The 15,243-nt window shown below is 39.0% G+C and overlaps 1 protein-coding gene across 5 annotated transcripts in view; it reads left to right on the forward strand.

The window, feature by feature from the left end:
- Positions 1 to 15,243, forward strand: part of Reln (reelin) — a 438,704-nt gene that overhangs the window by 193,590 nt on the left and 229,871 nt on the right. For all 5 annotated transcript variants that reach the window (XM_076913169.1, XM_076913171.1, XM_076913172.1 and 2 more), the window contains exons 5-6: positions 2,898 to 2,930; positions 5,472 to 5,550. In XM_076913169.1, the coding sequence (XP_076769284.1) occupies positions 2,898 to 2,930; positions 5,472 to 5,550 (112 nt within the window). The remainder of the gene's footprint in view (positions 1 to 2,897; positions 2,931 to 5,471; positions 5,551 to 15,243) is intronic.

A 15,243-nucleotide genomic window follows, 5' to 3' on the forward strand; every position in this document is an offset into this window, starting at 1 on the left:
TTCTTTTAAAATAAACCTCTGAAGAGTAACACAGCCCTCGACATAGCATTAAGTATAACCTTGTTTTCCTAGCATGCATAGGCTCCTGTGACTGTGTGGGATTCTGGTCGGCCCAAGCTGTAAAAGAGTATGAACAGATTTCCAGTTTTGATTTCTGCAGCATTGAGTGACTTAGATTCTGTGCCCACTTTTTGAGTAGCAGTGATTCCCTAATACATGCCCAGTACAGAGCTCACTCCTAACTCTAATTCAACCTCGGCCAGTGGAAATATAATGTGAGCCTTATGTAATTTTAAGTCCTACAGTACCCACATGTAAGAAACAAAAGTAAGATAGTTAATATGTCTACTTAACACAGATTATATAAAATATTAAACATTTCAATATAATATAGACACTATAAAATGATTAGTAACACATTTAACATTATTTTTTCTTGTGCTAAGACTTGAAAATCTGATATATATTTTATATGTGAAGTGCATTTAAGTATTAGAATATCTTGCTTATTTAAGATTTTATAAATTTTCAGTTAAAAGTAGCATCACAGGCCTGCCTGGCCTAAAATTTTTAAAATTCTTCAAAAACAGGACTGAATATTGAAAAAGCTCATTTTCCTTTATATTCACATATTGACAAAATTTGTTCATGTTTTCTTTTTTAAGAAAGTTGATCTCAAGTTGAAGCAAAGCATGTGTGTATTTCAAAACTATGTACAAATGTTTTTTTTTTCAATTTTTCCAACCTAGTATTGTTAATATGTAACTTATAGGGATAGTACATGAGCTGAAAAACAATGTTTAACAGGAAGAAGCTAGGATTTTTTCTAAGGTCTTGTGACAATTTAGCTAACACTAGAAAGTACAAGTTAAAATCTAACATTGATTCAGATAAGGAAATCTGTACAGTCTATGTTTCTAGTTCATTTTATTTCTGTGTATGTGTATACGTGTGTGTGTGTGTGTGTGTGTGTGTGTGTGTGTGTGTGTGTGTGGTATATACATGTATGTGGAAGCCAGAGGCCAGCAATAGCTGTCTGGCTTCATTACTTGTCTCCTTATTTTTAAGATACAGTCTCTCACTGAAGTTGGGACTCACTGGTTCAGCTGCACTGTCTCTGCAGTACCCTGGACCTGCCCATCTCCCTCCTCCATTGCTGGGGTTTCAGGTGTGCACCACCACGTTGGGTTTTTGATATGGCTTCTGGGGAGCCTTATTCAGAGCCTCTTGCTTGTTCAGCAAGCCCCTTACCCACTGAGCTATTTTCCTAGCCCGATATATTTCTGGGTCTGAAGTTTTTAAACTCAAGCCTGGTATCATAACAGATAACTGTAATCCCAATATTTGGAACTTGAGGCATGGAGATTGCTATAAATTTGAGGGCAGAGTGAACTATGTAGTGAACTCCATGCACTTTACACTATAGACTGAGACCCTGCCTCCAGAACACCAGAAACCAATTCAGTTTCAACCCCAATACTCCTGCTCCCTGGAGACTTTCTGCTCAGCCTGTGCAGATATGGTGTGACACAGGAGAACAGGCATCAGTGAGCCACAGTCTGTCTTTGATTCTTGAATATTTGGCAAATATTACTTTTGTTTGAAGAAAACCTTCATTCCAAGTTAAAACTTCAGTGAGCCATTGTAGAACCCTAGCAACTTAACCAACGAGCATCAGCACAAAACACAAAACCTTGAAATACAGTCTTATATTTTGTAAGAGTTTCACAAATGACTTTAATAAATTTAAACCTGGCACTTGCCATAGAATCTGCCTTTTAAAAAATCCACAGAGATATCTTCAGTATGCATTATATGTTAGTCTGGAGCAATAAGATACACCAGTCTTATTTTAAAATGCTGTTAATTCTGAATTATTAGTCTGGCATAATGGAGCTACTGCCCATTGTGGGAGAAATTGATTTTTATATCTAGTTGAAATTCTTCTTTGAAAGTTAAAAAAGAGTTTTGAGTATGTGTCATGAAATCTTACATTTAGGTAGTGAATTGACATTCCCTCAAACTTGGAAATCATTGTGGGACAGGGAAGAAGTAACTTTCGGTAGTGAGCTGGGCGGGATCCTGTCTGTCTGTGCTGGTTATTCTGCTTCCATCGCATGCACGTTTGAACATACTGTCTCCTTCATCCTTCACCCATAGATGTTCAGAAGATCATCGTATGCTTAGGAGTAATCCCACAAATGTCCTTAGCTTCCACTCTCGTAACCTTGTGTGCCCAAGTGTTTCTCTGACATTTTCATCAAGTCATGCTGCACCTGAGGTCTTCCATAGGCCATCTTCTTCCCTCCTTTACGTCTATTTGTCTTTCTATGCTAGTATTGAAAAATCAGCAGGGAAAGAGTCTTCTCTGAAACACTCTCCAGATACTCCTCATTTCCTAGTCAGCCTGTCTTAGAGTCCCGCTCTTCTCCCCCAGCCTCACACCAGCACCCTCTGAACACAGTACACTCTGTCACAGCCATGGCCCCTGACAGTGACCACTTTTAGGGGGTGGGAACATGGGATGGGTTTTTGTTTCCATTACCGGAATGGCCAAAACGGCTAATTTCAGGAGATGGGCTCTCAGAGAAAGCTAGGCATATCCATTAACTGTTACGCTTTATCTTGTGAGCTTACAGGACACTGTGCCTGTAAAATGAGGGGCTTTATTTATTGTAGGAGAAACCATAACTTTTAAATAAAATGAACAGTGAGTTGGCAATCTTATTTTAGGATGTTTGTTAGCATTTCCCCCCCTTAATCCTGCAGAGTAAAAAGGCCCTATCTATGTGAGTTATCTCCTGTGAACTAAATTTCACAGCTGCGTTTGGGATTACTGGTCACTGGATTTTGCTTTTGTCACCAATTAGACATTCTTTTCTCTTCTTTTGTTCCAGCTCCCACAGAGGCCACTGCTTACTCACACCTCGGTAAGTGTGTAAGACTCTGATGCCATTAGCCTTCTACTTGGTCACCTGCCCAGCCCAGCCCACCCCTTCATGCTGTAGAGGGGAAACTCTCCATGGTCTTGGTCTCTGACCTTTATTGAACTCAGGTCCAGTCTGTGCTGGAGCAGAGAGCCTCAGGGGAAGCTCCTGCCTGTCCCACAGGAGTTCCATATGTCAGTGCCCTTACCCTTAGAAGCCTGTTCCGTGTCACCTCATGACTGAGCATCCAAAGGCAGAGTTTCCCCTGCCCTTCATATCAGAGTGCAGAGGCAGAAGCCATTGGTGTGGATAACTCCTGTCATTTTAAATTTAAGATTTCTGCTCAGGTTCTTAGATTGAAAAAAGAGAGACCACTCAATTATTTCTTCTAACATTAAAGGGAAGCTGTTAAGTGATTCTTTGCTTTAAAAAAAAAAATCTATGATTTGCCATCAGTATTGTGTGCTCTGCGACCCCAACTATTTAAAGGGTTATGGGATGGTTTAAAGCTCAGAGTCTGGAACCAAGGTGCCCATGTTTATCTCATCTTCACCACTTGGCTGCATGTTATGACACTGATTGAGGAACCCGTCTGTCCCCATATGTAAATAGAATCAGTAACAGTACCTACCTCCCTGGGTTGGCATGCAGATCAAGTGGAATTTCAAACTACATAATAAAAGGTATGTTATTGTCTGGTGATAAACACAAAATGTGTTTATCCACTGAAGGGAAGTTGTCTCTACAGGACAAGGAACCATTAAAAGTTAAATTTACCATGTTGTGTCAGCAAAGACTTATTTTAAAAACCATTTTCCTAACTTCTGCAACTTAATAAAAGCAAAAGGAGTCATCTTAGCCTGCCCCAGTCTTTCCCAGTGTCTCTTACTGTGCGGCCTCAGATAGGTCCATTATTTGTCTCTTGGGCTTTTTCTTTCAACCTACAAACCCAATTAATTTATTTTTCTCTTTGGAAAAATCTGCCTTGAGAAGCTTTTGCTTTTATGTAATGCTACAGCTCGGGGCTCCTCTTGGCAGATGAGCATAACTGCTTAGAAGCATGCCTTCTGGCAGCCACGACAGGCTGGTGACCACAGTGGTGTAGCGGAGTCTTGGCCAAGCTGCGACCTGAGAGAGCTGTACCCTGCAGGCTCGTCAGACACCACATCCAAGTGCTTGGAGGAATCATTAAATCACACCCATGCTCGCAGTCTATCACTACATTCTCTCCAGTGTATAGCCAGTCTCCCCCCATTCTCATGCCTCAGGCTTTGGGGAGGAACAGCCAGCACTCCTAAGTGCATGCTGACTCACTGGTTTCTGTGGTTCATTATATGCTTGCCTGCTGGCATACCTACTATTCAGGGGTTGCGGACTACCATAGGTGGGATGTCACCAAAGAGAATTTGAAATCATCTTCCCTGATATTTGGAAGAGATTTTAATTACCCAGTGAGTTTAGCGAGTTGTGTGGCTCTGCCCCTATAAGCAGAAAATATCAACTTTGAAAACTACAAAAATTGTTAAGGGTCTCTGTTAGTCAAGTGACATGATTTTAGTTTCTTAAAACTGACTAGAACAAACAAAATTGTAAGGAAAAGAGCCAGAGGATTCATGTTACCCAAAACATCCAGGACAAGCCTCAAAAAAAAAAAAAAAAAAAAAAAAAAATCCAATGAGAATGGTTAAAATAGTAATTAATTTCTCCTTTTATACATTGAACACACTTACATTGAAGCTGGCCATGAAATCATTTTTGTGTCTTTCTGCGGACCCTCTTTTCAGAGTAAATAAGCACTCTACAGCACATGAAGGTATTCTTTGGCATTTCCAGAAGACTAATGCTTAAAAACAGGTTTTGAATACAGCTGCATGGTAGTGGTACTATATTTACCACTATGGCTGCCATCCTAGCAATCCCCTGATTCAGTCAACTTTAAGTTGACTCTATAGTTATACATATAGATTAGTTATACATATAGAGAATATTTTTCCATGCAATTTTTATGGGAAACAAGTTAGCAACTAGGACACACTAGATGAATAGTGAGAGAATGTGGGGAGTTCTAAAAATCAAGGTAGGACAACAGGGTCTACAGGAAGGACAAGAGAAAATGGGTCAGTGGGTCAGAAGAGTATATGGTCTTTTTTTTTTTTTTTTTTTTTTTTTTTGGCTGCTACAGTAAGAGCCATTGTTCCATGCCTTAGTGAGCAGAGGAATGTTTGTCTGTGCTTTGTCTCTGGATGAATATGGGTCAGGGATGAGTAGCAAGCTCTGTGTGACCTCTCTTCTTTTCCCTTCCTGCTTTTGACCATTCAGTGGTTTCCCTTTTGGGGGCTCTAGATTACAGACTTCAAGAAGTCTAAACAGCAAAGCCTTTGCCCTCAGTGTTAACAGTCAGAGCAATTGCAATCAAACACTTATTTTAAAGTCAGTTCTCATTTAAAATACAGGTATCCTTCCTTCGTAGATGCAGCATGTTGACACTTGGAGCTAAATCCCCCTCTGTAGTGTTATTCTCTAAATACTTCCTTTCTCTCTTAGCTGAAATACACAGTGACAGTGTGATTCTACGAGATGATTTTGACTCCTACCACCAACTGGAATTGAACCCCAATATATGGTAAGTTACAAGAATGTGTTGAATTTTGAGTTGTTAATGATGCTGACTTTGTTTAATGAAAAGTTTTTCTCCCTGGAGGGTCAGTTCCTGAACAGTTCTTTAAGTACTAATGTATTTGTGTGTATGGTTAACTATGGAATTCACTTGTATGCTCAACTGCTCTTGAGTACTAATGCAGTGGTGAGAATGGCTAACTGCCAATGGACTACACGTGTATACCAGAAACAGTGCTAGCGTTGTTTCTTCCTTAAAATCAAATGTCGGCATTCTTCAAATTCCTGAATGTGTTTAGACATATTTTAGTTTTATAAGATTTCCATATGTTATTCTCGTTTACTTTGCTGTTACTGTGATAAACACCAAGATCAAAAGCAACGGAAGGAAGAAAGGGTTTATTTAAGCCTACATTCCCAGGTTCATCACAGAGGGAACTGGGGGCAGGCGTCTGGAGGAGAGACCTGAAGCAGAGACCATGGAAAAACACTGCTTTCAGTCTTGCTTCCAGGTTCATGTTCAGCATATATATATCTCGAGTCCACCTGCCTAGGGATGGTACTGCCAACAGAGGGCTGCCTAAGGATGATACTGCCAACAGTGGGCTAGACTCTTATATACCAATTAGTAATCAAAAATGCCTCACAGGTCAATCTAATAGAGACAGTTCTTCAGCTAAGGTTCTCTCTTTCCAGCTGTGTCAAACTGACAAGATTAGCCATCACATATCTAAAATCATCATGCTACAATGTATCTAATAGTTAGTGGTAAGTGGAAAGGGGAAACGTCTTATCCAAAGTGACAGATGACTTCATTGTAACTTGAAATAGTTTCTCATATAAGCTTGACTTCATTATTTGCACTACAGGCATTCTTTAGAAAGCTTTTAAGTATAAATTTCATGGGATTTTGAGGACAAAGAAATAAACTTAGGTCAGAAACTTTTGTGTATAGTTTGATATCTAGACTTGTTGGCAGTGTATTACATTTTTGCTGACCTTAGAATAGGTCTGTCAGTCCACAGTTATTTAGAAGAGTATGTAAATTTTGGGCTTTATTTAATATGGCATATGATTGAATAGATAAAAAAAGAGTTATTAAAAAATGCTAAACTTTGAAACTGAAGTGAAAACCCAAGTAATACTCAAGGTTGGAAACTGAATGGCAGTTACCTTGAATGTCACCAATGAGATCACTTTGCCTTGTGTTTATCTTTCCTGTTTTAACAAATATTTTACACTCTGGTGACACAATCAGTTAGCATGCCATACTCACACAAATAGTTAGCAGTAATTATTTAAGTGGAATTTCTTAAAGCTGCATTTCTCTCAGGTAGTTAATAATTCAGTAGTGGCTTAGAGGTCATACAAATTTTGAAATCTTGGACATAAGTTTTTAAATGTAATAGAGTGGGACCCAGAAGAGGAACAATGCCCCCGGCAGGATTTTCTTAAAGAAAAAGGCCTTCAGATTGAAAGTTGAAGATGACACATGGATTTCTGGAGCTTCAGTAGGGTAGAAGGTACTTTTATGTCTTCTAGATAGAAATATGAGCCCAAATAGTGTAAAATAGAATAAAATACTACTAACTCAGACAGACTCATAGTGCCTCCTAACTTACATATTATTTAAGAAGACAATGAATCAAAAAGACTGTTATTCTCTGGTGGGGGGGAATACAAATATAAATGTCTTGAAATAAATAGAAATTTTATTAAGAAATTTTATTAATAAAGGCAAAAATAAAACATTTTAAGTGCCATGTTTGACCAAGAAAAGTTCTTGCTTTTCTTTTGATATTTATGTTTTTGTATTGCATTAATATAGATGTTAGCAGATGATTGTTTATTTCAAGGAAATCTTATTTCTGCCAAGTTAACTCAGTTTCTTCAGTTTTCTTGACAAATATAAAATGTGACTTTTATGTGATACAAAAATCTGTTTTTTTTTTAAATCAATGAAATGTGATTGATTTTACTTCAACCATTTTCATGATTGATTGGGTATGATCTTTCCTGGCCAAGATTATGGATTTTATGTCACTTTTATTTAAGCTATGATTTTTCTACTCTTTTTGACACCACTTTCTTTTTAGCCTTTCAGAACCATGTACTTCTACTATATGTGATTTTAAATGAGCTTGCTTCTACTTGATGGCCACAACCCTTCTCACCTCATTCATTCATTCATTCATTTATTCATTCATTCATTTCTTCCCTTTTTCCTTTTCTTCCTTGCTTCCTTCTTTTCTTTCTTTCTTAAAAAACAAAACAAAACAAAACAAAACAAAACAATCATAGACGATGGGAGTCATATTTGAGAAGACATTGAGAAGTCAAGCTAGAAATGGTGCAGCCTCTGCTATGGGCCAGCCTGTTTTAACTTCTGAGCACACAGCTTGTTCACTGGGCACCCTGGGAAATCTAAAGAGCTCCCTTCTTTCCAGGACCTCCATTTCTTGTAGCAAAAAATGAAGCATTGAGAAATAAGGCAGCATGACAGAGGCTGCTACGGAGGACAGGAGTTCATCAGAGTCCATTCCTCCCCCAGGCCATCTCTCTCCCTCTTTCCTTTCTTTCTCCTTTCCTCCTTCCTTCTTACCTCTTCTCTCATCTTGTTTTTTTCTTGCTATTCTTCCTCTAAGCCATCTGCCATATTTTTCCCCTTCCACATCCCTCCTCTCCTTTCTGTGAAGGTATTTATACAATGGACTGTGTTGCTTCTAAACTCTGACATAAGTCTTAAAAATAATCTTAATCCATTTACTTGAGTCTTTCAGTCTTATTTATCACATTTGCATGAAAAACAAACATCAAATTAAATATATCTGCATTGCGTTCTCTATGAATGAATGGAAACAGAATAGTAACAGAACCACAGGAAGGACAAAGAGCATCATCAGGGCTGGGAGCCCTTAAACATAAGCTCTGTAAACTCAGAACTCATACTCAGTAGAAGCAGATTTTCTAGTTTAGTAGTGTGTGTGAATGCATATATGCATATGTGTTTGTGCACATGTGCACATGTAATGAGAGTATACATGTGTGTAGAGGTCAGGACAACTATGAGTGTTGGTCCTGGCTTCCCACCTTGGGTCTCTTTGTTGTTCTCTGAAGAGTGTACCAGAGTATGTAGCCTGTGAGCTTCAGCAGGTTCTCCTGGTTCCTCATATCTTGATTTAGGAGCATTAGGATTGCAGCTGTACACCACTGGGGATTTGAACTCAGGTCCTCATGCTTGCTTCCCAAGTGCTCTATCCACTGAGCCATCTCTCCAGTGCCCACAGTCTAATATTTTTAAGAAAGTGGCAAAGTCTCACCTTGCTTTGAAGCCTTCTGTATAGTTTTCACTCTCCTGAAATCTGTTTTCTTGGCACATATATGTCTCAAATGAGACCCTTGTGCTTTGTAATATTATCTTTGAGTCTCTTATGCCACAAAAATAAAAGCCTGCTGGAAGCCTGGTGACAGCATGGAAGGATCATCTTGCCTGCCACCTCTATCTCTGTGCCCATGCCACAGGACAGCAGAGAGGAGCCCAGTGCAGGAGGTGGCACTTCACCAACATTCCCACAGTGAAATACTTCACCAACTAACCTGCCTGAAAAGGAACACGTGGTACTTACGTGTGTCCTCCTACATTGTTCTAGAAGCTTCATGAGCATTGTTCAGTTTATAATCCCTATGGACAACCAAAAAAATTAGAAATAAGCTACAGTTGTAGCTTTATTACTTGTGTGGACAGTTAATGGAGGAGAAATGCAGAAACCACAGTGAGTGCTGCTTCATCTCAGATCCATTTTAAAGCTCACCATTCACTTATTGTCTATTAATTTCTCCTAATGTGCATTTTCACTCCAGTTCATGCAGTTTTTACTGTCTTCTTTGTTGTCTTATTACTGATAATTACAAATAAAATAGAATGAAAAGTGGTATTGCTATTATGAACAAAGGGACAGGGCTGTGGCTCTCCCAAATTTTTGATGGCCATGGTGTAGAATCAAGAAACTTGTTGTGCATGAATGTATTAGTGAGTGAACTTCATACTAAACAACAAAGATTTAGACTGATTTTAAAAGTGATCTTTTTATTCTGTGAGATCAACAAGTAAAAGAATATAAACAACAATAAGTCCTTTCCCTCTGTATTGAGAGCTACTGACTCTGATAATAGTTTCTCTGTCCTAGAAATTATTTATACAAACACAGTGTAGTTATGAATCTCAGTCTCAAACTTAGATATTAGACAGGTAAAGCTTTCTTTGTGTAGACATCTATTTATCTCTTGCCCATTAAGTCTTAATTCCATAATTCTTGTTTGGCCTCTCATATTTCTCTAGATTTTAGATAAGTGTCAGGAGTCATATTAGTAGAATGGCAGATGATAAATAGGGATAGCCCTCTGGTGCCCCGACATGTTTCTGTGTGTGCCCTACAAGTCCTCCAGGGTCAGTGCTAGTGTTTGCTGACTCCTGAGCAGTCACTGCTTCTATTCCTGCATAAGGGCTTAGAAACTCCCCTTACCAGGGAAAGGGTGTATCTCCAAGACGCCTCCTATACTACAGGCAGCTGTTGTCCTGCTCCTAGGGTGCACTTTGTCCCGTGGACCCTCTCAGCCTTTTATCTCTCCTCTCTCCCACCCACTTCTGGTTGTTTTGTTTGAGAGTTAACTTAGGAGTGAACACAACAAGCAGGCAGATTGAGGAGTGAGTGAGTCAGACTTGAGAAAGACTTAGTTTCTCTCTGCCTGGATGGTGGGCCACATGCAGGCCTACCTCTGAATGACAGCAATATCCTCAGCAATTTGCAAGTGTCACTGAACCCAGAGGTGGGGAGGGGGTGCTCAGTTTCCCATCAGCATATGTGCTCAGGACAACTGTGTGGCCGGCCGCTGGTACAGGGATCCTCAATGCACAGACAACCTTCTGAGCCCCACCCCTAAAGGAAGATTAGAAACAGCAAACCTGAAGGGCTATAGATTAGGTCAGAGGTCAAGCATTTATTTAGCACACCCATGGCTTTACATTTGAATCCCTGTATCTCCAGAAACCACAAGGCTTCACATTGATACTTGTGGGGTTCTTTTATGAAACAAACTAATGTGACATCATTGTTATGAAGTAATAATGCTCTTGAGAAAGTATATGTACGATAGATGTGCATATTTGTTAAAATAGAGCTATATGCATTTCAGCTATATAAATATATCCCAATTTAAAAACTCATAAAGGGTTGGAAGGACAGCTCAGCAGGTAACACTTATTACCACATAACCATGGTGACCTGCATTTTATCCCTGGAACCCATGTAGAGGTGGAAGAAGAGATAACTGTATAGACTGTTTTCTTACCTCCATATGTGCACTGTGGCATGCACACACCTATACACAATAGTCATGAATAAAACAATAGAAGAAAGGAAAATGAAGAGTAAGCCAGGCAGTGTTGGTGCACGCCTTTAATCCCAGCACTTGGGAGGCAGAGGCAGGCAGATTTCTGAGTTTGAGGCCAGCCTGGTCTACAGAGTGAGTTCCAGGACAGCCAGGGCTATACAGAGAAACCCTGTCTTGAAAAAAAAAAAAAGAAAGTGAAGAGTAATATATAAAGTATATTTCTAGCTTACAGTGAAAGAGAAAGAATGAGGGGAAAAGGGAGAAACAAAAATAAATGACTTCTTAAAAGTGATTAGGTTTAGTTAGAAGTGCCTTTTCCTTCCAGGCAGTTGTAAAGACAAGGAGGACTTTATCCCTTTAAAGCTTGTTTTCTGAGGACTGCAGAAGGCATTGGGCTGTATTACCCTGGCTGCTCTTGTGGGAAGTCCAGGGATGCTACAGAATACAATGATAGATGGCAAGGAGAGAACAGCAGATGTTTCCCCTCCAGCATAGCAATAGACAATAATAACAGCAAAGTGTGTCCTACAGCCCAGACAGGATCAGGAGCTGCTCCTCCAAAGATGCCTGTCTGCCGAGCATGCTGTGATGCCCACAGGGATGTGGGGCATCCAGAAAAAGACAGAGGTTGTCTCAGACCCTGTCGTGTGGGAAGGCCTCTGTGAGCTAGGTAAGATCCATAAAACCTCAGCATTTACAGCTAAACAATCAAAGACTCTACTGCATCTGCTTGATTTGTTGAAACAATATAGATAGAACAAAAGTGGTGATTTGATATTTTACAGTACTTTTTTACTTAGAAAATTGTCTGAATACAGAATATAAAACCACCAAGGTGTTGGGGTGAGGAGAGTCACCATAGTAGAAGCTACATCACTGGGCTAACACAGGGCAAGGCCAGGCACATTTTGCAACATTGTGTTTCACCAATGTGTAGGAGGCCCCATCACTCCATAAAGGCAAAACAAGGGGTCTCTGCCATTCAGTGACCAGGTGTGAGAAGTACAAGTGGAGTTTCAAGTTAATCCGTTAAAAAAAAAAAAATCAGGTGAAATTACCTTACTCAGGTTTGCCTAACAGAATTTGCTCAGTGTCCAGCAGTCCAGGGCCAGTGAGGTCAGAGTACAGTGATGCTGGCAAGAGAGAATAAACACCACACAGCTTTTACAGACTAGGTGACTAGAAGGGATTGTGAAGACAAGAAAAGGAAGAAAAATATATTCTATGTTGGCATACCCTTGCCAGAACCTCTGCTGTATTTTACTATATTTTATCTTTGGGCACTTTAGAACAGTATCTGACCTGATATGAGTCTTCTGCATGTTTTCTTGTTATTTCCTTCCTTCTGATTTCTTCCTATTGTCATCATTTCATCTCCAATTTTTTTCTTTAATAACCTTTTCCTTTTATTGCAAAAGTTCTGGCTCTTCTTTTGCATTTAATCCTTTCCTCTGATTATTTTTTTTAACCATGATATAATTGCTCTAGGGACAGCCTTTCTCTACAATAAAAAGGTTAACCAGGAGGTATCCCACTAATACAATAAGGTATAAATCTGGAGACTTATTACTTCCTTTTTTAATCCATGTTTGAGATGACAGAAACAAGGGCTCACTCAGTGGAATTAAATGTCAAGTGCATCTCTGAAGCAAGTGAGAAAATATTTCTTCAAGCAGTACGCCGTAGACTTTGCCATAGTAGGAGATGAGAATGCAGTGTGCAGTAGTAGGATTTTCAGAGGGGTTATTTTTAACCTTTTTGTCACTGTACCTGTTAATGAAGAAGAGATCGGGTTTTCAACTCCCTGGTGAAATCAGAATACTTCTCTTGCCTTCCACGATGAGAAGTAATGAGAAAGAATGAGCTATAAATGGAGATTGTCATTTTCACCTCTAAGGCAAGTTACCGCCTTAGAAAAAAAGGCATGTGATAATTGAAGGTGAGATTATTCTTAGAGAATAAATGTTCCTCTCTGTTTTTGTGAGTGAGGACTCTTTTCTACATTTACAAAGAGAACTGAATGCTTTTTGAAATTCACTTTTTAAAGCTTGATTTTTAATTTCTTCAAAATACTTACATAAATAACTCCCAAATGATTGGCTATACTCTTTTGAGTACAAAACCTTTGTTACAAAATAAAGTTACATGTGGTGCACATGCATTCCTGTAATCCCAGCACTTGGGAGGCAGAGGCAAGAGGATTGCCATGAGCTCAAGGCCAGGCCAGCCTGAGCTACACAGTAAGTACTAGGTCCATGCAAGATATATAGCAAGACCTTATATCAAAAGGAAGCAAAAGAAAACAAAAGGCAAAATAAAATAAGGCCAGTGGTTGTAGTAGCTTGATGAGAAGACCCAGGTAGGATTGGGATCTCTGACTAGCTCAGAGATTGATCAGCAACAGCTAGTCTGTGGAATCTCATTTCCTCTGTGAAATCACAGTCAGCCTCTATCAGCACACAATGTAGACTACACTGGGGTAGACATATTATTTTTGCACCAAAGGATTATAATAATTTCCTTTTCTTTCACCAGTTTTTAAGAACTTTTTATGAATAAAACAAATATTAAAATTATTTTAATATCTCTGTACAAAAATGCTGGTGAATAGACAATTCTGTTTCACTAAATAGCAGACTGCTTCTTTGTTGGACTGAGTGTAGTTTTGACCTCTTCAAAAGTAATAAGTTATGGACAGATAATGCCATGTCCTTGGGGACAAAGGCCATGTATCTCAAATGAGAATCTAATGATAGTTGCTTGTCAGTGAGTTTCCAGGTGACTAACTCATTCCAGTGGAGTGCCTGACCAAAGGCCTGGCAGTTTTGCTCTGATCTGATAGAAGAATGAGTCATACCATTTGGTGGCTCGAGGAGAAGATATTCCAATTACTTATTTGTTGCTGTTGGGATGATGTCAGCATCAACCATTCATAATTCTGCAATTGTGCAAAAGAGCTTAATTCTGTCATTAGTACTCTCCCTCTTTCCTGTGTCCCAGAGGCCCTTCCAATCACTGCAGTGCATGGGTCTCTGTCTCCTGATGCACATGGCAGTCCTGACTCTCCTTGTGCTGACCAGGTGGCTGAGTTTGTCATGCCAAACAATCTTAAAATCAGAATAAATGACATAATTATGCCTTTAGAAGTGTGCTCTCTACCCAAATTTACATTATATAAAATTCTTTGTTTCAACATGAAAACATAAACACCTAAAGATTACTTTTGTTTTTGCTTTATTTAAAAAAAAAGAAAGAAAGAAAGAAGGAAAGAAAGGAAAAAAAATCTCCAGTTTAGAAGGTGCCTCAGAGTTGATTACAATAAAAGCAAAACCCAATCAAAGAGCATCTTCATCTCTCCTAATCAGGGCTCACACCTGCCTGGTTTTGTTGGATAGCCTTTGTACTTATTGATTGTTTCATATTTTTGAATGCAAAAGATAGAAGGGGGAGTAGAGACGAGGAAGTGAAAGTGTAAACATAAAACAGGTTTTGATTAGTTATCCAAGGATAGCAGCCAAAGGCGCTGCATAGAACTTACACCCTGATTCTTACACCCACCAGTCACTGTGAATTAACTCAGTGTTTTCTCATGAGATCCATGTCATTACCTTATTTTATAGGATTTTATTAGTGAAACCAAATCTCTTTATCTTATAAGTGAAAAAATAACCTTAAGAGCAATTTCAAAATAAATGCTGCCAGTAAAAATGGCCAACATTCTTTGCAACACACATTCCTTTTACAGAACTGGAGGTCTTGTCCCTGCCGGCTGGGTTCAGGGTCCACTGTGGCAACCTGAATGCTAGTCCTGTTTTATTGTTTATCAAATGCAGGGTGATGAGATACAGTGACATTGCAGGTCCCCTTTAACTGGATCATCTGTGAACTCCAGTAATAGAAGAGACTCTTGTGGAACCAAAGCTTCAATAAATAGGCCCAGAGAAGATTTAATAAATTCCAGTCTCACAATATCTTTGAAAATTACATGCATTTCCATTTAAATATATCTTAATCATGTTGTTCATGATGGAATATATTTTGATGTGAACAGTTTGTATAATGCATCATGGTATCTGTTAAATTCTTATGTACAACTTTTCCAAGCTGGGGAAATAGGAAAAAAGAGAAAGGATTTCTTAAAGAAACATTCCATAGTTTTACCATTAGGTAGAGAGAGAATTCATTTCTAATCCTTAGCCTGGGAGGTCACATTCCTTTTTAAATTGAGAAACAAAAGCCTGTTTAACTGGGATTATGTAAAATTTCCTCCTTCCCACACATCTGGAAGACTACTCTGCCTAACTCTACA

This window comes from Arvicanthis niloticus, chromosome 15 (assembly GCF_011762505.2).
Source record: "Arvicanthis niloticus isolate mArvNil1 chromosome 15, mArvNil1.pat.X, whole genome shotgun sequence".
Taxonomy (NCBI): Eukaryota; Metazoa; Chordata; class Mammalia; order Rodentia; family Muridae; genus Arvicanthis; species Arvicanthis niloticus.